The sequence below is a fragment of the Raphanus sativus genome, chromosome 9 (genome assembly GCF_000801105.2).
Source record: "Raphanus sativus cultivar WK10039 chromosome 9, ASM80110v3, whole genome shotgun sequence".
NCBI classification, from domain to species: domain Eukaryota; kingdom Viridiplantae; phylum Streptophyta; class Magnoliopsida; order Brassicales; family Brassicaceae; genus Raphanus; species Raphanus sativus.
The window spans coordinates 1,215,471-1,243,329 of NC_079519.1; the positions used below are offsets into that span (position 1 = coordinate 1,215,471).

The 27,859-nt window shown below is 31.4% G+C and overlaps 5 protein-coding genes across 7 annotated transcripts; 2 read left to right on the forward strand and 3 right to left on the reverse strand.

Annotated features, from left to right (window-relative positions):
• The first annotated feature begins 9,595 nt into the window (after positions 1-9,595).
• LOC108826215 (F-box/LRR-repeat protein 13-like) lies at positions 9,596-11,385 on the forward strand. The gene is made up of 3 exons (XM_018599599.2): positions 9,596-10,631; positions 10,719-10,859; positions 10,948-11,385. Exons 1-3 carry the CDS (start codon positions 9,699-9,701, stop codon positions 11,221-11,223), a joined length of 1,350 nt encoding a protein of 449 aa, XP_018455101.2. The 5' UTR covers positions 9,596-9,698; the 3' UTR covers positions 11,224-11,385.
• A 3,877-nt stretch (positions 11,386-15,262) lies between these two features.
• LOC108824475 (F-box/LRR-repeat protein 13-like) lies at positions 15,263-17,133 on the forward strand. Its single transcript, XM_018597911.2, has 3 exons — positions 15,263-16,222; positions 16,552-16,692; positions 16,807-17,133. Exons 1-3 carry the CDS (start codon positions 15,263-15,265, stop codon positions 17,131-17,133), a joined length of 1,428 nt encoding a protein of 475 aa, XP_018453413.2.
• A 3,071-nt stretch (positions 17,134-20,204) lies between these two features.
• LOC108828096 (BES1/BZR1 homolog protein 4) lies at positions 20,205-22,340 on the reverse strand. Its single transcript, XM_018601659.2, has 3 exons — positions 22,202-22,340; positions 21,800-22,049; positions 20,205-21,083 (listed from the first exon to the last, which is right to left on the reverse strand). Exons 2-3 carry the CDS (start codon positions 22,013-22,015, stop codon positions 20,370-20,372), a joined length of 930 nt encoding a protein of 309 aa, XP_018457161.1. The 5' UTR covers positions 22,016-22,049; positions 22,202-22,340; the 3' UTR covers positions 20,205-20,369.
• Positions 22,341-22,670: 330 nt separating this feature from the next.
• LOC108828097 (N-acylphosphatidylethanolamine synthase) lies at positions 22,671-24,486 on the reverse strand. 3 transcript variants are annotated; one of them, XM_018601661.2, is made up of 6 exons: positions 24,348-24,486; positions 23,912-24,166; positions 23,675-23,805; positions 23,492-23,577; positions 23,263-23,400; positions 22,671-23,184 (listed from the first exon to the last, which is right to left on the reverse strand). In XM_018601661.2, the coding sequence occupies exons 2-6, from the start codon at positions 24,118-24,120 to the stop codon at positions 22,888-22,890; spliced, it is 861 nt and encodes a 286-aa protein (XP_018457163.2). In that variant the 5' UTR covers positions 24,121-24,166; positions 24,348-24,486; the 3' UTR covers positions 22,671-22,887. The 3 variants fall into 3 exon arrangements, with proteins under 3 accessions (XP_018457163.2, XP_018457166.2, XP_018457165.2); XM_018601664.2 differs by lacking the exon at positions 24,348-24,486 and having other exon boundaries at positions 23,932-24,072; XM_018601663.2 differs by lacking the exon at positions 24,348-24,486 and having other exon boundaries at positions 23,901-24,041.
• Positions 24,487-24,651: 165 nt separating this feature from the next.
• Positions 24,652-27,063, reverse strand: LOC108828095 (gamma-glutamyl hydrolase 2). The gene is made up of 10 exons (XM_018601656.2): positions 26,710-27,063; positions 26,549-26,635; positions 26,392-26,481; positions 26,070-26,164; positions 25,927-25,987; positions 25,634-25,723; positions 25,477-25,539; positions 25,232-25,320; positions 24,957-25,049; positions 24,652-24,866 (listed from the first exon to the last, which is right to left on the reverse strand). Exons 1-10 carry the CDS (start codon positions 27,040-27,042, stop codon positions 24,815-24,817), a joined length of 1,053 nt encoding a protein of 350 aa, XP_018457158.2. The 5' UTR covers positions 27,043-27,063; the 3' UTR covers positions 24,652-24,814.
• Between the last annotated feature and the right edge of the window lie 796 nt (positions 27,064-27,859).

A 27,859-nucleotide genomic window follows, 5' to 3' on the forward strand; every position in this document is an offset into this window, starting at 1 on the left:
TTTTAAACAAAAGTGAAAAGTATAAACTTCAGTATATAGAGCATTTACCGAAAACTCAATATTTTTAGAAGGTGGTCAACCCACGGTTTTGGAAAAATTTCAAAAATATGAAAATCTGGTTAGTGTATTGTTTCTTCGAGAACTAGCATAAGATGAGGTCAAACAGTTTAGAACCTCTGTTGTCTCCGTTTCTTTAGATAATGAAGATTTTTAATGCTAATTCCTCTATTCTAGGCATTATAGAAATTTTAGTCAAACTAAATAGTAAAAAAATGAATTATTCCTATATACCATGAAAGATAGTTTAGAATACATTAATTCAAATGTAGAATATGGTTTGAAATTTTTAAACAAAAGTGAAGGTATAAACTTCAGTATATAGAGCATTTACTGAAACTCAATATTTTAGAAGAGTATTTACCCACGGATTTCGGAAAAATTTAAAAATATGAAAATCTGGTTTTAGTGTATAGTTCTTTCACCACTAATATAAGGATGATCAAAGAGTTTAGAACCTCTGTTGCCTCCGTTTCCCTAGATAATGAAGATTTTTAATGCTAATTCCTTTATTCTATGCATTATATGAAATTTTAGTAAACTAAATATTAAAAATTAGAATGATTTCTATATTCCATGAAAGATAGTTTAGAATAAATTAATTCAAATGTAGAATGAGGTTTGAAATTTTTAAACAAAAGTGAAGAGTATAAACATCAGTATATAGAGCATTTACAAAAAAAAACTCAATATTTTAGAAAGAGTATTTACCCACGGATTTTTGGAAAATTTTCAAAAATATAAAAAATCTGGTTTAGTGTATAGTTTCATCGAGAACTAACATAAGATGATGGTCAAAGATTTAGAACCTCTGTTGTCTCCGTTTCTCTAGATTATGAAGTTTTTAATGCTAATTCCACTAATCTAGCCATTATATGAAATTTTAGTAAACTAATATTAAAAAATTAGAATTATTCCTATATACCATGAAGATAGTTTAGAATACATTAATTCAAATGTAGAATGTGGTTTAAAATTTTTAAACAAAAGTGAAGAGTATAACTTCAGTATATAGAGCATTTACCGAAAACTCAATATTTAGAAGGTGTTAACCCACGGATTTTGGAAAGATTTCAAAAATATGAAAATCTGGTTTTAGTGTATAGTTTCTTCGAGAACTAGCATAAGATGATGGTCAAAGAGTTTAGAACTCTGTTGTCTCCGTTTCTCTAGATAATGAAGATTTTTAATGCTAATTCCTCTATTCTAGGCATTATATGAATTTTATAAACTATATATTAAAAAATTAGAATGATTCCTATATACCATGAAAGATAGTTTAGAATACATTAATTCAAATTCAGAATGTGGTTTGAATTTTTTTTTTAAAAGTGAAGAGTGTAAACTTCAGTTTATAGAGCATTTACCGAAAAATCAATATTTTAGAAGGGGTTAACCCACGGATTTTGGAAAAATTTCAAAAATATGAAAATCTGGTTTTAGTGTATAGTTTCATCGAGAACTAACATAAGATGATGGTCAAAGATTTTAGAACCTCTGCTGTCTCCGTTTCTCTAGATAATGAAGATTTTTAATGTTAATTCCACTAATCTAGGCATTATATGAAATTTTAGTAAACTAAATATTTAAAAATTAGAATGATTCTTATATACCATGAGAGATAGTTTAGAATACATTAATTCAAATATAGAATATGGTTTGAAATTTTTAAACAAAAGTGAAGAGTATAAACTTCAAAATATAGAGCATTTACCGAAAACTCAATATTTTAGAAGGGGGTTAACCCACAAAATTTGGAAAATTTTCAAAAATATGAAGATATGGTTTTAGTGTATATTTTCTTTGAGAACTAACATAAGATGATGGTCAAAGAGTTTAGAACCTCTGTTGTCTCCGTTTCTCTAGATAATGAAGATTTTCTAATGCTAATTCCACTATTCTAGGCATTATATGAAATTTTAGTAAACTAAATATTAAAAAATTAGAATGATTCATATATACCATGAATGATAGTTTAGAATACATTAATTCAAATGTAGAATGTGGTTTGAAATTTTTAAACAAAAGTGAAAAGTATAAACTTCAGTATATATAACATTTACCGAGAAATCAATATTTTAGAAGGGGTTGCCCACGGATTTTGGAAAAATTTCAAAAATATGAAAATCTGTTTTTAGTGTATAGTTTCATCTAGAACTAACATAAGATGATGGTCAAAGATTTTAGAACCTCTGTTGTCTCCGTTTCTCTAGATTTTGAAGATTTTTAATGCTAATTCCACTAATCTAGGCATTATATGAAATTTTAATAAACTAAATATTAAAAAATTAGAATGATTCCTATATACCATGAAAGATAGTTTAGAAACATTAATTCAAATGTAGAATGTGGTTTGAAATTTTTAAACAAAACTAAATAGTGTAAACTTCAATATATAGAACATTTACTTAAAACTCAATATTTTAGAAGAGGTGTTAACCCACGGATTTTGGAAAAATTTCAAAAATATGAAAATCTGGTTTTAGTGTATATTTTCTTCGAGGACTAATATAACATGATGGTCAAAGAGTTTAGTACCTCTGTTGTCTCCGTTTCTCTAGATAATGAAAATTTTTTAATGGTAGTTCCACTAATCTAGGTGTTATATGAAAATTTAGTAAACTAAATAATAAAAATTGGAATTATTCCTATATACCATGAAAGATAGTTTAGAATACATTAATTCAAATATAGAATATGGTTTGAAATTTTTAAACAAAAGTGAAGAGTATAAACTTCAATATATAGAGCATTTACCGAAAATTCAATATTTTAGAAGGGGTTAACCCACAAATTTTGGAAAATTTTCAAAAATATGAAGATATGGTTTTAGTGTATATTTTCTTCGAGAACTAACATAAGATGATGGTCAAAGAGTTTAGAACCTTTGTTGTCTCTGTTTCGCTAGATAATGAAGATTTTCTAATGTTAATTCCACTATTCTAGGCATTATATGACATTTCAGTAAACTAAATATTAAAAAATTAGAATGATTCTTATATACCATGAAAGATAGTTTAGAATACATTAATTCAAATTTAGAATGAGGTTTAAAATTTTTAAACAAAGTGAAGAGTATAAATTTAAGTATATAGAGCATTTACCGAAAACTCAATATTTTAGAAGGGGTTAACCCACGGATTTTGGAAAAATTTCAAAAATATGAAAATCTGGTTTTAATTTATAGTTTCAACGAGAACTAACATAAGATGATGGTCAGAGAGTTTAGAACTTCTGTTGTCTCCGTTTCTCTAGATTTTGAAGATTTTTAATGCTAATTCCACTAATCTAGGTATTATATGAAATTTTAGTAAACTAAATATTAAAAAATAGAATGATTCCCATATACCATGAAAGATAGTTTAGAATACATTAATTCAAATGTAGAATGTGGTTTGAAATTTTTTTTTTTCCGGCTAAAGTTCTTTATTAATTATTGTCCAATTGGACATTGTTATACAAGAAAGGTGGACACGAATGGAACAGGCTCCAATCTGTCGGAGATTGAATAGATTGTCTTGCTAACAAATCGGCACAAGTATTACTACATCTCTTCACATGAACAAATTTTATGGCATTAAAACTTGATTTCCATGCATTAATAGTAGTGATCAGATTCTTGAATCGTGGACCGTCCGCGTCATTGTTGAGATACTGAAGAATACCAAGATTGTCTCCTTCAAAAAAAACTCGTTTGTAGCCTAAAGCTGAGCATGATTGTAGTGACCAAATTAGTGCAGTCAGTTCTGCTTCCATTACCGAGGACCTTCCTTCAAATTTACCCATTCCTGCTTGTAGAAATATACCTTGTTGATTACGAATAATCCAACCCATACCCGAATGTACAGCTCCCTCATGGTGAGAAACATCATAGTTACATTTAATCCATCCTCTTGTTGGTGGTGTCCACTGCGATCTTAAGGATGTACGTGTTGATGTCGTTGATGAAGTTATATTCGTTCCCTTTGTTGCAGATATCCATTCTGAACGTCTTCCCTAGCCTTTATGACAATATCTAAAGGAGAATAAGCTTTATTATTAAATAGAGTATCGTTCCTAGACTTCCATAAACGCCAAACTATCCAAACTGTTAAGAGTCGTTGTTCTTGAGGGACATTAATGTGGTTTGAAATTTTTAAACAAAACTGAAGAGTGTAAACTTCAATATATAGAACATTTACTCAAAACTCAATATTTTAGAAGGGGTGTTAACCCACGGATTTTGGAAAAATTTCAAAAATATGAAAATCTGGTTTTAGTGTATATTTTCTTCGAGGACTAATATAACATGATGGTCAAAGAGTTTAGAACCTTTGTTGTCTCCGTTTCTCTAGATAATGAAGATTTTTAATGCTAATTCCACTAATCTAGGCATTATATGAAAATTAGTAAACTAAATAGTAAAAAATTGGAATTATTCCTATATACCATGAAAGATAGTTTAGAATACATTATTTCAAATGTAGAATGTGGTTTGAAATTTTTAAACAAAAGTGAAGAGTATAAACATCAGTATATAGAGCATTTACCGAAAACTCAATATTTTAGAAGGGGGTTAACCCACGGATTTTGGAAAATTTTCAAAAATATGAAAAATCTAGTTTTAGTGTATAGTTTCATCGAGAACTAACATAAGATGATGATCAAAGAGTTTAGAACCTCTATTGTCTTCGTTTCTCTAGATAATAAAGATTTTTAATGCTAATTTCACTGATCTAGACACTATATGAAATTTTAGTAAACTAAATATTAAACTACAGCATATAAAAGTATAACTTAATTTTAGAATTTTTATAAAATCAAGTAAACTAAAAATGTTACTTAAATCAAAGCACATCTTCAGGTCCAATGATATTAAAGATAATATAATGCATAATTTTAATAACACTCCTGAAAATACTGCATATTTATTTTTAGATGTACCTAGATTGTAGAGAAAATAATTTAGTTTAATATTTTTGACCAAAATTTAGTTTAATATTTCTATCATATTATTTATATATTAATTTAATACTCTTATTTTTGACCTAATATATTACAAAGTATATTTAATTTTTTCAAGAGATATAATCTTCTTTATAATGGGAAGGTTAAATGTTGTGTCAAGTTGTTAAAAATGATGTATTTTATTATATTGATATGTTTGAAATATATCATAATATCCTATAATCTGAACAGATTTTCCTTGAACCATAATTTTAAGTTTATCTACTAAACAGTTACAATCACCATATTCTTGGTTTATAGTTAGCCGATATTTGAATAAGGACTAATAAATAGTAGACTATTATTGGAAAGTATGTAAAAATTATATTCATATTTGTGTTCAATTTATTAAAAAGATATTTTATGATCAAGTTCACGTATTTAGTTTGATTTGTAAAGAAAATCAACTATTATTTAGTTTGATATATATATATACTAGTTGTCTTTCCCGCACATGGGAACTTAATTATTTTATAAATGTTTATTAATATATTTTTTTAAATCACTACATTAACTATTCTTTATGTTTTTAGTCGTTTTAATTTTCTTGCATCAAGCATGCAATAAAGTAAGGAGTAAATCTTTTAACTTCGAAAACACAAAATTAAAATAAAACCAAGAAAAAATAAATTAAAAACAAGAATTTATTATAATTTAAAATAAAAAGAAAAGAAAGCTGAGACAATAACAAAATTTTGATTTGCTCAATGATATACTAAGACTTATCTTACTATATATTTCACAAATTTTATTCTTCAATTAAATAAAAATAAATAGTGATTATCATTAGGTAACCAAAATGTGATTTCAAACAAAACTTTAAGACATTATGTATTTCCTTTTTTTTTTTTGAAAATTTTTAATTATAACTAATTTATTTATTTTTTATAATAATTGTATAAATAATTCATTAAAGATAACATGCGGACATAATCTTCTTACAATACTTATTAGTTTATGTTTTATTAATTTAAATGTTATTGAATAGTTTAAATCAAACATCAAATTATTTATATATAATCAAGTTTTCCATCCAAATATATATGTTTATTATGTGTTTAAAATTAAAAACACTCACATATAAGAACTATTTTACAAAATATATTTATACAAATGTTTTTGTTTGATAGTATTTAATTATATATTTTTATATCTTAATATTTTAATTTTTATAATATAAAAATTATTTCCAGATAATAATACAAAATATATAAGAATTATCCTAAGTTTTAAATATGTTTTTATTTTAACAATTTATTATACTATTTTATAATTAATTGTCTAATATAACATATAAATCTAATATTATTAATATAAAATTCGTCTTTAATTTAGGTATATAATAATTTATATATAAAATTCATTAAGGGCAACATTTTATTTAAAATTTATTATACTACTTTATAATTAATTATCTAATTTAATAGGTAAATCTAATGTTATTAATATAAAATTCGTTTTTAATTTTATTATATAATAATTTATATATAAAATTCATTAAGGGTAACATTGTATTTATCCACTCTAACTTTTAACGTGAGATCTCTATTGCGAAAAATCACTTCCCAAATAATAGTATAGATGTTGTTATCTGACATAATTTCAGGGAATATATGTTAAGCGATATTTGAGTAAGATTTGAACAAATTTTCCTGAATATTAATTAACATTATAGTTTTCTAAATCAGGTTATAATCACAAAAATATTGGCTTATAATTAGTCAATTTTAAATGTAGGATAAATCTTGTTTTGGATAAATTAATATACCCATAATTCGAGACTATATATATAGATATATGTACAACTATATAACTGTTTACAATTATATTTACAACTAAATGTATACATTTTATTTTAATTCTCTTATGGCAGCTAAAATTGGTCGCACGGCACTGCATATCAAGTTTACTAGGTGTTTTCCTGCACCATGTGCAGTAAAAAAAATTCAAAATATTTTTTAACAGATAAATATAAATTATATTTAATTTTTATTAATATTATAAATTTTCTTTTTCTTATCAATATTTTAATATAAATTTGATTTAACTTAACATTAAATTAAGATAAAAACAAATTTGTTTATTTTGAATTATATTTAAGAATGTGCATGTATATATTTAAAATTATAATCTTAGGTAGATTTTTCTATCTATTTATTTTAATTAAATATATTAAATAAATATGTAAAATTGCATAATTGTCAAAAATTAAAATTAAACAATATTTATAAAATCTGTGGATATATATAAGAAACTATTGATTTTACAATTTAATTTGATTTTATGATTTAGTTTTTATAATTTTCTAAAAATATGTATATATTTTTGAAATATTTTTAATTTAAATTATATTTCGAAATTTGAGATGCCATAATTGAATATATTTATTTTAATGATGATTTATGAGTTATTACCATATTTTAAAAAAGTCCAAAAATATAAATCGACAATAAATGTAATATATGAGTTATTATCATATTTTAAAAAGTTTACCAAAAATATAAATTAACATTAAATATAATTGTCCATGTCATATTAATCTATAAGACATGTCATCAATTTTAGTAGCCATGTCATATTATTTTTTGTGAAAATGATTGTAGAGAAAACATGTGGCAAAATCACTTCTCAAATATAGTCTAGGGGATAAGAAATTAAAATAACAATATTTTCAGACAACAATACAATACATAAGAATTCTCTTTTTTATTTCTGACAATATTAATTTATAATCTAATATAACATATAAATATAATATTATTAAATTAAATTCGTTTTTAAATTTTAAAATTGAAAAAAAAAATTTCAGATACAACCCAAAATATATAAGAATCATTTTTATTTTGACAATATTAATTTATAATGTAATATAACATATAAATATAATATTATTAAATTAAATTGTTTTTAACTTTTAAAATTGAAAAAAAAAATTTCAGATACAACCCAAAATGTATACTGTAAGAATATTTTTTTATTTTGACAATATTAATTTATAATGTAATATAACATATAAATATAATATTATTAACTTAAAGTTCGTTTTTAACTTTTAAATTAAAAAGTATTATTTTCAGATAACAACATAACATATATATAAAAATTATATTTATACTTTTCACAATTTAATTTATAATCTAATATAACATATAAATAATGGCATTATTAACTTAAAATTCATTTTTAATTATATAATAAATTATATATAAAATCATTAAGGGTGACAAAAACATTAACCGCTCTAACTTTTAACGTGAGAGTTCCGTTGCGAAAAATCACTTCGCAAATAATAGTATAGATAGATAGATAGATCAACTTAGGTAAAGCAAACAAATATACAATTGCCCATGTAAACAGATTGTCCTTGCTTATACGATCATTCAAGATTAAAACAAAAAAAAACAATTTAAAGCACCAAACGACCTTCTCTTATGTCTGAGAATTATGGATCCCAAAACTCCAGAGAATATAGGAACTGATGGAGGAGGTTACTATTAATATCATTTGCCAACTGTAGAAATATGTAAGATTATATAAAGAGAATAATGTAAGAGCTTTTAAATTAAATGAATAATAGTTGGACATAATTTTTTATCAATTGGTCATATTTATGTTTTAATAGAATAGATTAAAGTTATATAATTAGTTAAGTAGTTATATTCATATGCACATACAAGCGGTTATAGATTTTGATATGCTTTGTTTTTTTGTTTTTTTAAGTTGAACTGAACTATTATCCATTGGTCATGATTCTAATTTAATAGTATTGATATTTATTTTTAATTTTTCGTGTGTTAAAAAAATAGGATCTTTTTGTCTAGGTTTTCTATTTAGGAAATTGTAAAACTATTTTCTAAGACATTTTTTGGTATTTTATTAAACAAAATATTTATTTTACATTTTTATTCTTGGTTGAACTAAATTTATTAAAATTGAAAGTTGATCTCAAGTCAGTAAAGAAAATTCCAAACTGTAATTATCAAATCTCTTAAAATGACAATCAAAATTAGTCAGCTGGCAACTTTTATGTAGTTTTATATGGCTATTGAGATTGTTTTCTTTTGAAACTTAAATGATTAAATCCAGATCTATTAAAAACACAGACCTAACTTTTGTATGGAGATACACCCCACGCATAGATCATCTTCTGAGCATTCACATACATCGAAAGCAATAGTTTATATCTGTGTGGTCAGTAGAGTTTGAACCAGGATTCACCGTATTGGGTTTATTTCCTCAACCGTCACTAAATTATCACCACTGGTTAAGCTATTGAGATTGTTAACTCCTTTAAATTCCAGGATCAGTCGTATGTATGGGTCGCTGGTAAGTTAGTAACTTAACATTCCCTACATTACCAACGAACGAATCTATTAAAAAAGAAACATGAAGACGACTAAACCCAATCAGGCCATTACGAGCCCAATATCATGATGCAATTAACGGTTAACGACGTCGTTTCACCGAATCGTGTTGCCCAAGGGACCACGACGATTTCGAATCCTAGTATTAAACCGAATTGATCGGAAAACCCTCAACCGCCGGCGGGAAATGTGGAACGTGTAGACACTCCCATATCTATCAACCGCCGATCTTCATTATATTCAATCACTTGATCTTTTGTAGCAACCGTAAATTGATATCTAGCGTTCAATATGGATCAAAACGACGAGAAACGTCACCGTTTCAAAAGATCGAGGAGTGAAGTCGATTGGATAAGCAGCTTACCAGACTGCTTGCTATCACAGATCCTCTCGAACCTCCCCACGAACGACGTGGTCAAGACCAGCACCCTATCCACCAGATGGAGAAACCTCTGGAAACAAGTACCTTCTCTAGATTTAACGATCATCGATTTCCCAGACCACACCACCACGTTCGTACCGTTCCTCGATACCTTCCTCGATCTCAACAACTCGTGCTTACACAAGTTCAAGTTAAAGTACGACTGCGACGGAGAGATCGATCATCTCAGCCGTTGGATCAACACTCTCGTTAAACGTAAAGTGAAACACATCGATGTTATAGACGACTCGTTCGCCAGCTGGGATTTCCCGATCCCGACGACGCTCTACACGTGCGAGAGTTTAGTCTCTCTAAAGCTCTCCGGAATGACTCTACCTAATCCAGACCTAGTTTCGTTACCTTCTCTCAAGACTATTTATCTAACGATAGCTAAGTTCGCTGACGAGTTAGCGTTGGAGAGGCTAATCTCGCGGTGTCCGGTTTTGGAAAGCTTAGGAATCGAGAGGAGTTTTTGCGACGACGTTGTGGTTTTGCGCGTGCGGTCTCGGTCTCTGCTGAGGTTTAGTCATTTTTCGGACTGTTCTGATGATTTGGACGAGGAGCTTGTGGTTGAGATCGATGCTCCTCGGCTTGAGTATTTGCAGGTTGGTGATCATCGTGTTGCGAGTTTTGTATTGAAGAACGTGGCTTCTCTTGTTGAAGCTGATATCGATACTGTGTTTAGCTTTAATTATGATAAGAGTTTCGATCCGAATGATGCGGAAAAGAGGAGTGTGATTCGTGGTTTTCTTGTGGGGATCTCTAGGGTTAAAGATCTGACCATCGCCTCGAGTACGCTTGAGGTAACCGTCGTTTGAAAGTCATTATTTAAATTTGTACATAGACTCTTCCGTGAAACCTTGTTTTGTTTGTTTGTTTGTTTGTTGTAGGTCATTTATGATTACTCAAGATGTGAGCCACTACCTTTATTCCGTAACCTGACGTTCTTGCGTGTTGAGTTCTACGGCTACAGGTGGGAGATGTTGCCCGTCTTTCTTGAGAGCTGTCCGAATCTGAAGTCTCTTGTCGTGGTGATAATATTATCTACAACACCATCAACTTGAGTATTATATATGGATCTAGCGTTTTTTTTTTTACTTGGTTGTTTTGTAATTGTAGGGATCTATTAGAGGTCGGGAGAAGGAAGGAGTTAATATTTTGTTCCAGCCTCAGCGTCTCCTATCTTCTTTGGAGTATGTTAAGATAGAGAGGCCGTTGAAAGGGGAGGCGAGGGAGATGAAGCTAGTGAGTTACTTACTTGGGAACTCGAGGATCCTCAAGAAACTGACCTTATTCTTGGATGTTTCCATAAAGGCAGAAGAATCTGTCGTCCTTCTCAAAGAACTCCTTACCATTCCAAGACTCTCTACATCATGTCAAGTTGTCGTTCCATAATGATTCTCTATCATATTCAAATAATTTTTTAATGTTAATCCATTATATACATCTAATTTATATGATTTTTTTTTGTTAAGATCAATCGATTGATATAAATTAAAATCTAATAAAAGTAAAATGGTTGAGATACTATGAATCGTTTCTCAAATTGTTTTTTCAGATATCCTCTCTCTTTCTATTATCTAAACTTCACATTATATGACATAATAAAAAATAGCTATTTGATTGAATTTTAATATCTAAAACAAATTAGACCACTCATATATTGTCAATGTGGGTTTTCGAATTTCAAAAATGAATATGATTTTTAAAAATATTTAGGATTCCTTTCAGTTTTCTTCTATTTTTTATTTTTTATTTCTTAGTTTTTATTTCTTAGTAGTGTGACACATATGTACATCTCAAATCCACATATTAAGTAAAAATTAATGATAATAAAGGTAAAAGTTAATGATATGCTATAAATATAATAGTGTGACTCATATCTATACTATTAAAGCAGGATCCTATTGGTCTTTTTACTAAAATTACCCTTTTCTTTACTAACATTGCACATTTCATTAAGAGCAATTAAGTAATATCAATAACACATTTATATTGGGTCTTTCTTTTTGATTCAGCCCATTGCCCACATCAGATCTCTCTTGGGCCATTTGGGCCGATTAAGAAATCAGATCCAATTCTTATTTTTTTTCCAAGTTCAAATAATTTATTTTCAACCATTCTTAATATTTTTTGTAGTGAACAAAAATTAATCACTTAATTATTATGTTTTTTCTTTTTAATATAATTTAAGCCTTCATAAAAAATTAATTTTTTCACTGAAAAGTATAAATCTTTACTAAAATTATATAACTTTTTTATTTAAAAAATTAACCACATAATAAAATTAATTTATCAGAGTTATGCCAACTTAATTCATTAAAAATAAAGTTTAATTTTCTAAACATAAATACTCATTAGACCTGGACGTTCGGGTACCCGTTCGGGTATGGATCGGTTCTTTCGGTATCGGATTTTTCGGGTTTTGAAATTAAACCTCATTCGGGTATTATAAAATTTCGGGTCGGATTCGAGTCGGATCTTTCCGGGTCCGGGTGGGTTCAGTTCTCATGCATAAGAACCTGAAAAATAACCAAATAACCAAAGTATCTAAAACGGGTTTGGTTATTTATACTCAAAGTAACCAAAGTATTAGATTCAGTTCAAAATTTTGTATCCAAATTACTCAAAAGTAACCAAAAATAACCAAAATATCCATTCTATACAGTTTTTTTGGGTAAACTTTTATTCAACCTATCATATTTTATCCAAAAATACTAAAAGTACAAAAATAACTACTATAATTAACTTATAATATTAATGTAAAATATTAAAATAATTATAAATATAACTATAACATATATTTTAGATATATATTCACATTTCGGATATCTTCGGGTACTCATTCGGTTCTCGGTTCGGGTCAGGTTCGAGACCGGTTCTTCGGATATAGCAATTTAGAATTCATTCGGATATTTATCCCGGGTAAGATCGGGTTCAGGACCCTGATTTTCGGGTCGGTTTCGGGTTGGTTATTCGGGTCCGGATATTGTACTCAGGCCTATACTCATTTAAAATGAAACACGATAAAGAGAGATAAAAAGTTTAAGTCTTTTATAAAAAAATAAATATATGAAAATATGACATTTACTATACTAAATATTTGTCAATTTAAAAAAATAAAGGAAAATAAACCCGCGCTTTGAAAGCGCGGGTCAAAATCTAGTGTATATCTTATATGTGCATATATATTAAGTAATAGATCAATGTTCTACTATAAATATATATTACTTACAAACTAAACAATTTTCTAAGAATCTCAGCTATATTAGTTTAAGAAATTCAATTATTATAAATAATTTTTTTATTTAATATTTGCTACAGTTAATTAGTCAAGAATGCATACAAATCTAAAATGACTATATATATATATATGCTGATAATATGTTATATGTAGAAAGAACACTTTTTCTTTATTTTTTGGTAAAAAGTAGAAGGAACACTTCTAGCAAGTTTGCTGTGTTCTGGAGTATGGTTGTTCATGTTCATAGAAATTCGGAAAAACACTTCTAGTAAGGTTGCTGTATTCTTGAGATTGTTTATGTTCATAGAAGTTTGTTCAAATAAAGAACACAGTTAAGAATGCAATCATCAATCACCCGTAATATCAAAGGCACATGAAATACGACTCATATCAAAAGAGTCGTGCCTAAATGTTAGCTTTTGAAACATTGGCTTATGGCATCAAATTTTTAGAAATAATTTAAGAGCATATTTTCCTAGTTTCATCTATCTAAGTTCAGTTAAAAAATATAAAATAAATGTGTAAGAGTTAAAAGTTTTACACTATAGTTAAAATAAAGAAGACAAGAAAACATTATAAACTTATGGTTTTCATACTTAAACAACCAAAACAGTATATAATATTTTTTTTATGATTCTGGTATCCGAACATCCTCCAAAAAGCATTCGACTAGCGCCTAATGACCGTACGCCGGAATAAGTCGGGTAGCTCGCTGAAGGCATCCAGAAGGGCATGGTCCGAATCGAACCCTAGTCCGTATTGAGGCCGAAGTTCCTTCAAGACCACTAAACCAATTTACGCTGGTATATAATCATTTTTAACTATCAAAATACAATAAAATAAATAAACATCGTTATATATAAAATGTATAACACATAAAATATTAATGTTCTGCTCGTTTTATTTATTTTAACATAGCTGGTAAAAAATAAATTTAATAATTCATTCAATTTTTTTGAAAAATAAAAATTAGTTTTCTTCGTAATTTAGATTATATTTTTTCTACTATATGACCGTTTACAATTATATTTATAACTAAATGTATACATTTTATTTTAATTTCTTATGGCAGCTAAAATTGTTCGCACTACAGTAATATTGAAAATAATGGTCGTTTATCTTCATAGAAATTGGGACCATATAATTTATATATTTTGTATATAGTGAAACACAATACACGATTATTGTAGTGACAATGCGTAATGTGGGCCTTTAGGTGATATTAACAAAATAAATACATGATAGGACAATTAAATTAAATATGATTATTTCTAGACGATAATCCAAAACAAAATATCACACATAAAAAAGTCATGATTTATATTTTAATAGTATATATAATACATTTAAGTAAAAATTAATGATATATTAAGTAAAATCTAATGAAATTATGATTAAAATGTAATGAAATATTATAAATATAGTAATTTGACTAATACATATATCCTCCATATACACATTTTAAGTAAACAATCAATGTGTTGTAAAAAAAGAGAGTAAACAATCAATATTGTTTTATTATAAATTTTAATTACTTATAAACTAAAAAAAATTCTCAGAATCTCACCTATACTAGTTTAAGAAATTCAGTTATTCTAAATAAATATTTCTTAAAAGTTAAGATTTTGACCATTAATTAGTCAAGAATGCATACAAATCTAAAATGTCTATTTTAAGTAACCAAAAGCTAGAAAATTACTCTATTTGTGTTTCATAAGGTAATTTTTCTAGATTTTCATATATATATATAATATGTTTATTCATAAATTTATATTTGTATAAAATTAATATCATAATATCTCTAAAGTTTAAACCAATACTAATTTAATAAACTTAGTGATTTTCAGTAAATATTTCGTAAAGTCATTACACTATATTAATACAATTGCATTCAAAACAAGTACATTTATAAAATCAAAAGAAAAATCTATTAAAAGTTATCTCTTTGAAATGAAAACACATATCTTTAAAAACGGAAAGTGTATTATACTAGATTTTGAACCGGAAAAAAATTCAAAATTACGCGCGAAACACAGATCACCCAACTAGTATATATATGTGTATTTTGGTAAACAAATTTTCATCAGCTCAAAAATTTGGAAGCGTGTAGATAAAAATCCACCACAGCCTATCTCACCTCTATAGCCAATATCTTAAGAAGCCCTTACTTGACATCCTCACCTTTTCTAAATGTTTATATTCATGGATGCTCCCGCAGTGAAACGTGCTCGTTTCACCAACCCACCGAGTGAAATTGATCGGCTAAGCAGTTTGCCAGATTGCTTGATATTCCATGTACTCTTGAATCTTCCGACCAAAGATGTGGTTAAGACTAGTCTCTTATCTACCAGATGGAAAACTCTCTGGAAATACATACCAGGTCTTGACTTGGACACCGACGATTTCAAAGAACAAAACACCTTCGTGACTTTTGTCGATAACTTTCTTGAGAGTAACCGCGGTTCGTCCTTACATCGTTTTAAGTTAGCGTACGATTCTTTTGACGTTGTAGAGCCTAACGCTGGTCTTGTCAAGCGCTGGGTCGACGCTGCTGCTGGACTTAAAGTTAAACATCTCAACGTTTCGGACAATTCATTACAGAGCTGGGACCTCGTGATGTCTCCAACAGTTTATACTTGTAGCAGCTTGGTAACCTTACGGCTCTTGGGGATAACCTTACCTGATCCCGAGCTTGTTTCATTACCATGTCTCAAAGCTATGGTTTTAATCCTCGTTGATTTTACCGACAAATGGGCATTAGAGAAGTTAATCTCAAAATGCCCAGTTCTTCAAAACTTTTGTATTGAGAGAAGTCAAGGGGATAACATACCGATATTACGTGTGCATTCTAAATCTCTGTTGACCTTCATGCATGATTTGGATAATCACCAGGATTATGATGGAGAACGTATAGTTGAAATTGACGCTCCCATGCTTACGTATCTGAGGATCCGTGATGGTCTAACTACAAGTTTCATAATAAAGAATGCACCTTCCCTTGTAGAAGTTGATATAGATACTGTGTTTAACTTGATTTCTGAAAGGATGCTAGGAGTTGCAAATGAAGTACAAAAGAGCGTTATGGTTCGTGATTTTCTCGTGGGGATCTCTAAGGTCAAAGATATGACCATCGCCTCCTCTACTCTCGAGGTAACCTTATTTAAAAAGAAATACCATAGAACTACAAAAAATAAAAAATTGTGACAAATATAGATTATAACGACCAAAATATTTTCTAAAGAGGTAAATATATATATTTATACCCTTAGGATTAAGTAATCTGAATAAAAAAAATAAAATTGTAAATAATATTTTTAAAATAGTTTCAAAAAAAGTTTTCAAATTTCGAAAAGAAAATTCGAAAAATAGTTGTAACTAGCTGTTGTTGTTGTAAGTCATCTATGACTACTCGCTGTTGAGGCATCTTTCTCTTTTATTTAAAGTTTAACAAAATAACTAACTCGCTGTTGTTGTTGTAGGTCATCTATGAGTACTCAAGATATGTACAACTACCGGTATTCCGTAACCTATCTTACTTGCGTGTCAGGTTCGATAGCTACATGTGGGAGATGCTGCCAGTCTTTCTTGAAGTCTGTCCGAATCTGAAACATCTTGTCGTGGTGAGGATTATCTAACAAACAAAGAACTTGATGTATAGCTTAAAAGATGCAAATGGTGAGAGTATCTTATTTTAAACTTGTGTGTTCTTTCACTTGGTTGCATTGTACGCGCAGGGAGTTTCTGAAAATCCCAAGATGGTGGGGATTACTGTTATTGACAGGCCTTGGAATCTGTTATCATCTCTAGTGTTTGTTGACATAGAAAGGCATTTGATAGGAGAGGCGTTGGAGATGGCACTAGTGGGTTACTTGCTTGAGAACTCACCAAACCTCGGGGTACTATCAGTAAGCTTGGATGACTCCCTGAAGAAATCAGAATCTGTCTCCAGGTTAACATTAAGCTTGGATAATGCCCCGAGGAAAGAAGAATCTGACATCTTCATAGAACTCCTTAACTTTCCGAGACTCTCTAGCTCATGCCAAATTGTTGCCGATCGATGATCCTCATTGTCATCACCAATGGACATATGAGTTTGTCTTGGATATGAGCTATTTGTTGTTTTTTAGTTTATTTGGAGTGTTGAAGTTGGTAAGATAGTAGTATTTATCATATGTATGAGTCGAATAAGTATTTGCTTTATCGTGGCTAAAGGCATGCTTTGGAAGTTGTCAAGAGATGTTTTGTGCTTCCTTCTTTTGTCTTGCATGGCCATATATATATATATATTTTGTATAAAATAAAACAAAAAAATTTGGTACCTATATATATAATAAAAAAACTTTGGCTAAGTGGGTTTTTCATCAAGAATCATTGATGAAGATGTCTATTGAGTCTTTCATTAAGTTTTTTCTATTGAAAGATAATAATTTGAAGAAAAAAACAAGAAAATAAGTAAAAATTTTAAGAAGTCTTTCGTTTGAAAACTGTCCGTCAAATAATTGTGAGAGACCTAAGAATCTCAAGTTATCTAATAATGGAAATGCTCTTATACTTAGAGTTTTAATACTATATATCGATTTTTAGTTTTTCGTGTGTGTGGAAAATTAAGATTTTTTTTGTCTAGGTTTTCTATTTAGGAAATTGGAAAACTATTTTATAGGACAGTATTTGGTATTTTATTAAACGAAATATTTATTTTACTTCTATTCTTGAATAAACTAAATTTATTAAAATTGAAAGTTGATCTCAAGTCAGTAAAGAAAATTCCAAACTATAATTATCAAATCTCTTGGGTAAAATGACTATCAAAATTAGTCAGGTGGCAACTTTTGTGTAGTTTTGTATGGCTGTTAACTCATTAAAAACAAACTATTATATAAATTTTACTAATTCATTAACTGCATCAACATACATTAGTATCATAGTATGTATGATAGTTCACATGTTTATCATATAACTAGATTTTGACCCGCCCTTTAAAGGGCGGGTGTATTTTTGTTTTAATTTAATTTTCATATTTGTATATTTTTGTGATTATATTTGTATTTTTCTTTGTAATCATATTCGTGTGTAAATCTTAATCAAAATATATTTTTATTAAATAACATTAATTTAAAAATTGATCTAGTATACGCTCGGTTAGGGCTGGATTGTCGGTCGAACCCCCAACCTGCGGGTTTCAGTTTTGTTTTGGTCAAAAAATATGACATGCACAACACGCAAACAAATAATTTGTACCGGCACCCGCCCCATTCAACTTTGCGGCTATCCGCGGGTTATAATTTTTTTAAAAATAATTATTTAATTTACTTATTATAAAAATAAAAAAAACATTTATAATAAAAATTATATATTTTAAATTTTAAAATTGTTTTTTAAATTACCATATTTTTTAAAAAATGTTCACTTTTCTTTTTATTTTTATTTATTAAATACTTTTCGGGTCGGCGGGTGCCCGCAATCCAAAATCTACCAACCCGCACTCACCCCGAATAAAATACTCATAACCTACATTCGCAAATCGATTTTTTCAAATAGTTGAACCGAATTTATGATCCGTCCTTAAAAGGACGGATATATTTTTGTTTTATATTTTCTTAAAAAATATATTTTTTATAAAATCCAGGCTGTAACCAGTTATATCTCTGAATATTAAATTTTTCTCTATGATATATTTATTTTGTCTCTCTCACATCTCTGGACCTATAAATGTAGCTGAAAAATATACAAAATTCAAAATTGAGATTAGTATGATAAGAAGTTCGATATAGATAGGCCTTTAAAATAAGAGTTTAAGCTCCATGATAAGGAGTTCGATATACAAAAATATGACATTCCTGAAAAATAGGAATTTATCGTTATAGAACTTCTTTGTTATTGTAGTTATATCTTAGGCATATAAACAGATATATATATAGGCTGTTGCAGTTATAGTTATAGGTTCCAAATATTTTTTATATTGGACTCAACTATTATCAATTAGTCATACTGCTAAATTAATAGCATAGATTTATGTATTTCTTAGTGAATACATTTTTGTTTTTCTTTGTAAGCATATTTGTGTTCTTTTTACAATCATATTTGTGTAAAATATTCTTTTTTAAAAATTATTACTATTTTTTATAATTGTATTGAATTAGTGATGATTCATAATTGTACACTTGCGTAATAGTCATTTCACACGTAAATTTTGTAATTTGGTCATAAATATATAGAAACGAATTTTGTTTAAATACCAAAATAAAGTTATTTTGTTTATTAATCAAATAGTAATTAAATAAATGCAAATTATAAGTTTTTCACTAAAGTTTGGTTTCATATATAATCATAATAATACTATTATTGCACATAATAGCACACATAATATTACAGCAAAAAATAATATTACCCAAATTTGACTATTTCTGTAGTTGTTTTGTTTTTTTTTTCATTTCATTTTAATGAAGGGTAAAATAGCATGTCATCTTTTTCCCTATGCTCTGCAATTCTTCTCCCCTAATAGCGGCCACTTTCATTCTTTTAATCACTTTGACCAAAAAAAAAAAATCATCTAATTCACTTGTTTTCATCAATTAGTTGGTCAAACCTATCACATAATTATATATTCAACTAATATAGACTACCAAACATAAACTCAACGTAGATTCAAATAAATTTATATCTTCTTCTTTTCATCATGTTCATTGTTCCGTAACTCTGTGTCGTGAGCAAAAAAAAATTATTTGATTTCTGAGATATTAATAATGATCGTAACAGTCGTGATAAAAGTGATAAAGAGAAAGTGGAAACCGTTTTTGACAGATACAATTATAACATGGTGGTTAAATTTGGCAGTTATCTAAATTTAAATAAGTTATATTAAAAGTGTATTAGTGAACAGTTATAAAATTAAAAAAATGGACACAACTTTTATCAATAGGGCAAACAGCAGAATTAATAGAATAGATGTTTTTTAATATATTCAAATAGTATGATGAGTACGTAGTAATGGGTAGCATGATGTAATATCTCAGTTGAACATACGTTAATTTACCTAGTCTTTGTTTCTTCTACCATACGATATGATAGTAGCTCATATATAGTCTCATATGTACACACTAACAAAAAGTAAGTCTTAACATAAACCCGAAAATGTAAAGAACATATAATCTGATTAGAACCATACCAGACCGGGTTTTAGGTTGGTTAGCAGCTGGTTACAAATAAACAAATATTTAAAGTTGTGTTTCCTTACATGGGAAAAATAAAATTGAAGGCGACATACTGATAATATGGTTTGGTTGGACCGTTTTTTTTTTCAATTACCTTTTGTGCTCGAGTTTCCAAGAGTGAGCTCGAGATCATCAGAACCACTCTCTTCATGTATCCTCTCCCCTTCCCATGCTTTCACTAACCCTTTTGTAGTACTACTCCCAAACGCAAACTCTGGAGGAGCCACCACGGCTTCAGACATTGGAACATCACCTGTCTGAATAACCGGTGAGCAAGTCCCGCTTTGACCTGGTGTCCACATTCTTGACCCACCTCCACCAACACCAGCAGACGCTAATTGATCTTCTCTGAATCCAAAAGGGTTTCGTGAAGAGACGAGGCTGAACGTTGGTGAAGCAGGAACGCTTTGAGCGAGTTGGATCCCTGAGAACCATTCAGAGTCAGGTACTACGGTCTGCTGCTGCTGCCTGGTGGGACTAGGAGGCGTTGAGGATACAAAGAAAGAGCTATTGAGTTGTTGTTGCCAGTGATCAGGGTTCGTCGTAGCTGTTGGAGAGCTTAACGGAGGGGTCACAGGAGCGCTTATAGAGCCTCCAGGGATGTAGAATGAGGATGACGTTGTTGAGAGATGTTTTAGCCATGGGATGAGTGATTGACCATCTCCTGAAGTGAGATTAGCGTACGAAGGGCTCATGAAGTTGGAGGAGACAGGACTAGGATTGTAAGAAGCGCATGGACTCGTGGTTGCTGAACCAACACCTCCTATCTCCATACGCTCTAGTACTGGTCTACTACTTCCCTGAAAAAATATGTCACAAAAAAATATATTATAAAGTAAATTACTAATCTGAATGTGCTAATTTATAGGTCTAAGTAGTTTCCACACATAAAATAAACTCTCTGCTTCTTCAGATATACACTTACTCAATAGCTAATGATAAAGCTTAGAGATTGTGACAACGTCACTGAAACAGCAACTAGGTCTAAATGAGTGTCACATTATTAAAAAAAAAAAAAATCTCTAACGAGCCAAGGGATACAAGAGCCGACAGATTATCATTGGACTCGATATTCTCGAGACTTGAGAGACAATAAAGCAAAAGTGCCCACATGCTTTTCAAAAAAGATCTACAGATCAAAAACGTACACACTTTGAACTCTGTGCAAATGTAACATTTTTTCTTTTAATATTGGTCTTCCCTAGAGATCTATGCTATACACTTTTGGTAGGGGTATCATGCTAAGAGTAGACTAGTCCGACCTGGGGGACTGCAAGTGAATCATACAGTTACTGAAAGATAGAAGAGAATCTTCCTTTTTAATAAAAACGTTTGACTATAACGCTAACCTACACCGTAAGGAACACGTTAGCAATCCAGTGACCGATCCAGGTCAAAAGAAGATGGAACAAGCGCATGTTAAGACGTAGTTAGTTATTTGATGTCTTACCACAGTTTTAAGATGTTCAAACCAAATTATAAGATCCAAATAAGGAGAGAGACAGAGAGACCGAACCTTGCGGTAAGTAGTGCCATCTTGTTCGACGATCCAACCAGCCTCGTTGCAGAGTGCTTTAAGCACTTCGTTGTTGTCACAATGCTTCGGAAGCTCGTAGTTACCGTACATTCTCAACCCTGTGAAGATCTTCGCCGCGATAGCTCTCCTCCTTCTCTCTCTCCTCTTGTTGTTCTCTCTCTCCCTCCACGTCGGCGTCCTCGTCCCTGACGTCATCGCTCTCGTACTTTCACCCTCCTCTGTTTTCGAGCTTTAAGATGAACGGAGCAGATCAAGAAGAAGAAGAAGAAGAAGCTTAAAGCTAATCAAAGAACTCTCTCGTGCCAGAGAAGAAAGAGTTTAATACTTTCATACTGATGAAAGCTTAAAACAAAACAAATAGCTAGAGACTACCCAATTTACCCTTGATTTGACCGTATATTTACGAAACTGCCGCTACGTGATGTCACGCGTGTCCTCCGGACCTAGCACGTGGGAGCCTATGTATTTACCAATTTGCCACCGTTTACAACGTGCGAGAACTAACGTTTACCCTTAAAAACGTATTCGATTCACGACAATGCCACGAAACCGTTTTCGCTGACCCCCTTGGAGGGTTCCTTTTCCACGTGATGGTGCGTCCCCGGCGTGATCCTGTGGGGCCCATAAACATTCGCGTAGACACCACTCGCCGCACCGGTGGCTAGCTCGATAGTCTCACGTGGCCGCCGTGTGTTTGTGTCTTCACAGAACCTTCTCTCTCTGTTCAAACTGGTTGTTTCAAAGCTGTTTCTGTCCAACATCAAACAATGATTCAGCAGGGAGACAGAAACTTGCCAGATCATCGGCGTTACAGACAACACACGAATCACGGTCTTATGTTACATTGTAATAAAAAAATGATTAAATCATATAACACAGAATTTTCATGGAGATTTTGTCCCCAATGTTAATTTAATTTAAGTTGTTACAATTTCATCCTTATTACAATGTCTAGAGTATTTCTCAGCTTTAAAAAAAAAAAGAATTAAACAAAGGAAATAACTGAATACCGTGTCGGATCTAAACCGGGAACTTTCAAAATTGTGAACCCGGTACTGATCTGAAGTTTACAACCGCTTGGCTAAGAGTCTCAATGATTCCAATGAGGATTGAATCTTCTGGGAGAGAGCTGTGTAGAGGCATCTTTGAGCTGTTTCGTCTAGCTTTTGGCCAGCAGAAGAGATCACAGGCCATTTCGCTTCTTGAAGAGTATCTTCCGTTACATGATCTGAAGAAGCAGAGACAGCGGTCTGAACCATCATGGGAAGATCAAACTCGATTGGTTCACCAACCACAACTTTAAGGTTTTTGTTGCAAAGCGGTAACGGTGGTCTTCTTCCATAAAAGTACTTTTCCGGCATCATCTAAGTGGTTAGAACAATGTATGTAAGTCTATGGCGTATTCTTGACATGAACCTGGGAAGAGTTAAAGACATGTTTACCTCGTCAAAACCACGGTGAATGATTGGCAAGACGATTGGGGTTACTGGGCAACGAGCGATGAGGCTTGCGGTTCCCCATTTAAGACGTCTTATAGGTACATCTTCTTGAAACACCTTGCCCTCTGGGAAGGTATGCAACTATACTAGTCATGATTACAAACCAAAAGGTTAAAAGATCAGAAAAGATGTCAGCACGATTTTGTTCAAAATGTTCAAAGATTAAACTTACCCAAGATCCATCTTTTAATCGCTCGAGAGCTTCACTCATGTGTTCTTGATAGATTCCACCACCTCTAGTTATAGGTATACACTTGCCTGCTCATAAGAAATCGTTCACAAGTCAAGTAACTAATTATAATCTTTTCATTCCACATGAACAGAGGCAACAAAAAAAGAAAGGTGAGTTACCTACCAGTGCGGAAGATGTAGGAGAAGACAGGGTTCTTGAAACAAATGTCCTCTGCAGCAAGAACCCATCGAGCCAGCTCTGGATCAAAGGAAAGAAGACCCTTGAACCCTCCCCACATTACTGGATCATCTAAACTGATTACAACAAACACAACTAGATCAACATCAAAAGTACAAGTAAGTGGCAAGAGATAATAAAAAGAAAAGATCTGATTATTAAAGGTTTTAACTTTGAACTAACGTCGACATGTGATTACTAACAGTGATGAGAGGAACACCGGGTGGTCTTGACCGGACAAGAGTCATAAGAGTATCTGCATTGTGAGCTGTGGTCTTGTTGCAAAGATTAGCAACTGCTCTCGCAAACGCACCAACGGCTGTTATCACAGCTTTCCTTGGAACTCCTCTCAAGTGATCAGATCGTGCTGCCCATTCCATTATCCTCCCCATTTTATTAAGCCTCTTCCCAACAAATGCAAAGCTTCAAAGTCCTCACCTTTTTATAGATCATAAACATAAAAGCTTAAGAAATCGAGATTAATCAGTAATACCGAGTAATCTAGGAAAATCTTAACGACAGAACTAAACTATTAGGGTTTATCAATCTCTTTACTTAACTCCTACTAAGAAGATCTACTATAAAATCAATACAAACATTTGAAAATTTGAACACTTACGATTAGAAACGAGACCGCACGATTGGTCTAAGAGACAAATCGGAGAAGCTTTGCTTTGCGGAGGGCACTGTCCGAAGAAGAACAGTAGAATATGGTTGGTATCGGTTCGTCAGATTAAGAAAACCGGTTTTAGAGATGAACCGGGAGTTTTAGCAACTCGAGAGCTTTTCTTGTCGGTTGCCGAAAGGATGACAGACAAACAGTTATCTACCAAGCTTTGTTGGGCTTTATTGAGCCCACCACATAGATATACTAAACTTTAAAGCCCAACATAGGTATATACCAAGCTCACTGAGCGTTGACGAGGTTGTTTTTTTCGAACATTTCTTTCAAGTGAAGAATACACTTCACAATTTCACAAATACAAGCCATAAACATCATCAGAGTTACAAGTTCACACAGATACTAACAGAGTTGAAGAAGCATCACTGGTTCAATCGAACAGTCACACGGGAGGACGTTTGTTCTTAGAGAAGGGATCGTTGTTGTGTGAAAATGTAAACCTCGTCGTAACCTCTCCTGCAAAATCAACCATGTTAGATGATCCAAAGAAACGTTAAAACATATACAGTAGAGAAAAATAAGAAGAGAGACTCATAGTGGGGTTACCCTTCGTATCCACAGTACGTAGGCTTGTAGTTATAAATGAGATTGCTCAGCACTTTCTCAGGAGGTGGTCTGTTCTGTGACTTCCTAGCTTCACTGCACCACATTTTAAAAACTACAATCCATGAGAATCTGCTACACGTATTTAAGATAATTCTTGTGCTTATCCATGAGAAACAACTTACATGATTCCAATGTTAACTACCTTCCTATTGTAGCAATCATAGTTCAAGCCACTCTCTTTTAAATTCTTATCAAACAATGAACAGAGAACTAACCTGACAAGGTAATTGGCAGTGAGCTGAGTCACATGGACCGCGTCCTCAGAGTGTGGAATTTTGGATGATCCCCACTCGAATGCATTTTTCTGCAGAGTATTGCACGGAGCTTTTTCTTTTATAGAAGCTGTACAGCAATAATATACCATACAATTATAGGATAATGAAATGGACCACAGTGATAGCTCAGTCTAGACGCGCCATAGGACTAAACGAGAGATGTAAATTAACTTGTGAGTATATACCTCAGGATGCCACTGGAAGCCGGTTACAGGATATGTTTTCGATTGAACGGTTGAAACATAAGCCTGGAAAAATATACATATATAAAAGTAGATTGGCTCTATGAGGTCGGACTCTAGAATTTAAAATCTGTATGCGTTCTCAGGAACATAACAATACCTTGCGGTTTCCATCAAGACATGTTGTGACGATCTTAAAGAAACGAGACAGAGCAATATTGCCTTCAAAGTTATCAGGCGAGATACCAAACTGGGAAGCAATAACATGTTTCATTTCAGCAGAGGAGATGGCAATATAGTAACTATTCAAGAAAAATAACGCAGAATGAACAAGACAGTTTCCCAAACTGTAGTGGAAATCAATAGTGTAAGAGGCGAACAACAATCAACCGCTCTATAGAGAAGTCATAGTATACACTACAGTGACCCAGATCATAGGTTGCAAGTTCTAACCTGATGGTTTTGCATAACCAAACAGTCTGTAGTGAGTTTTTTCAACAGGTCTTGAGGAAATCTGCAATGTAAAAACATTGCAATGAATATTTTGTAAGACTTGGCTTATTAGGAACATATACATCTTAAAAATCTGTAAAAACCTTTGGAATACGGTGCCTTGGGTGCTAACGTTTTCAACGAACTGGAGACTTGATGCAGAGTTCTTGGCATCAACTTTTTCCAAAATGTCTCTGTTCTGTTACAAAGACAAACAATTAGAGGGCATTCTAAATGGAGCATGCAGACCTCAAACTGTACTACTACATTGTATTGTACTATTAGTATATTCTAAGCTCGTAAATTCATGAAAAGGATAGCTTAAAGCTCCCTGCTCAGCGTGATGTAAGGAAGGTTCTAAAACTTAAGTTCAAATAATCTATTCATCTTTACAGCTTAGAAAACAGAGATAAATTAATCAAACACCTGACTTATGATCATTGTAAGGAGCTCGAATCCTAAGCAAATTGCATATACTGGAAAATGCTCTCCACCATCATTCCTTTCCAAAGCTTTCTGTGAGAGGATCACTCAAATAATGCATCACTCAAAAATAATTTTAAGAAACTTGTAAGCAGCTTACGGTGAAGATCTTATTAACGATATCATAATACAATCCTTCTTTAGCCCAACCACCAGTGAATATCACACCGTTGACCAATTCAAGCTTCTGCGATTACAAAACAAAAATTGAAAAAAACATGCCAGCAGGCAATCTAAAACCCTAATTTATCTGAAAGCAACCTGAAAGAGCAGCTCCTCGGGTTCGTTATAGATGAGAGGAATCACACGAGCTCCACCAGCTTCAGCCAATTTCACATACGACGCCGCGATGTACGACGCGTTCGTATCGTTGTTAAGCCTACCCGTCGCGCCGTCTCCGGGATGGCTCAGAACACCGATGACCGGCTTGTAATTCAGGCTCGGATCCGGCGCGGAGCATACAGAACCAACTCCGGTTTGACTAGGAAGGAGAATCACCGCAGCAGGCGACTCTGTGGACTTCGCCATCACGATGATGATGATATCTTTGCACACGACGAAGAGTAGGAGCAGCGACCATACGTAACTCCACATCTCAGAGGAGAAAGGATTGATCAGATGAAATGAGATGAGAGAAGATGACTTTGAACAAACTTTTGATATCGGTTACGCGAAACCAATCTCCACCTTCCACGTGTTACGGATTATTAAAATTTTTATTTTAAGCGATCCTCGTACTCGGCCCAACGAATCTCATTACTACAGACCCGTATTTAATGCTATATGGGCTTTTTCTCTAGGCCCACTACGTCACACTTTTAGTTTTGACCATCAATCGCGAATCAATCATCACCATCCGCGTGTCATGGGCTTAATCTCTGAGCCCACTGCGTCAATCGAAATGATTTAAATGATTGATATCTCGGGGTGGGCATTCGGCTCGGATCTATTCGGGTTTCGGATTTTCGGGATCAAAGATTTCAGTTCTATTTGGATATTTCTAAATTTCGGTTTGAGTTCGGTTCGGATAACTCAATTAAATTGTTTTTAATATTTTAAAATTCATTATAATACTTTAATTTTTTAAAATCTATAACAAAAATTATATATTACATATAAATTTGAAAAACATATATCAAAATACTTAAACTTAACATATAAATTGATTTTCTTTGAATATTTGGATGGGAAATCGGCCATTTCATATCCAACATATCGCGATATGTTCAATTCATACCCGACTTATATGGCAGTGCCAAAACATACCTAAACTTATATGGTTGTGCCAAAACATACCCAAATTATATTTTTTTGGCAAAATCTTACACCAGTCGCCACATCATTTGTCATATCATCTATTTTTGCTCGCGTGGATGCAACGTCAGCTAATTTTGCTGGCAAATATGTCATG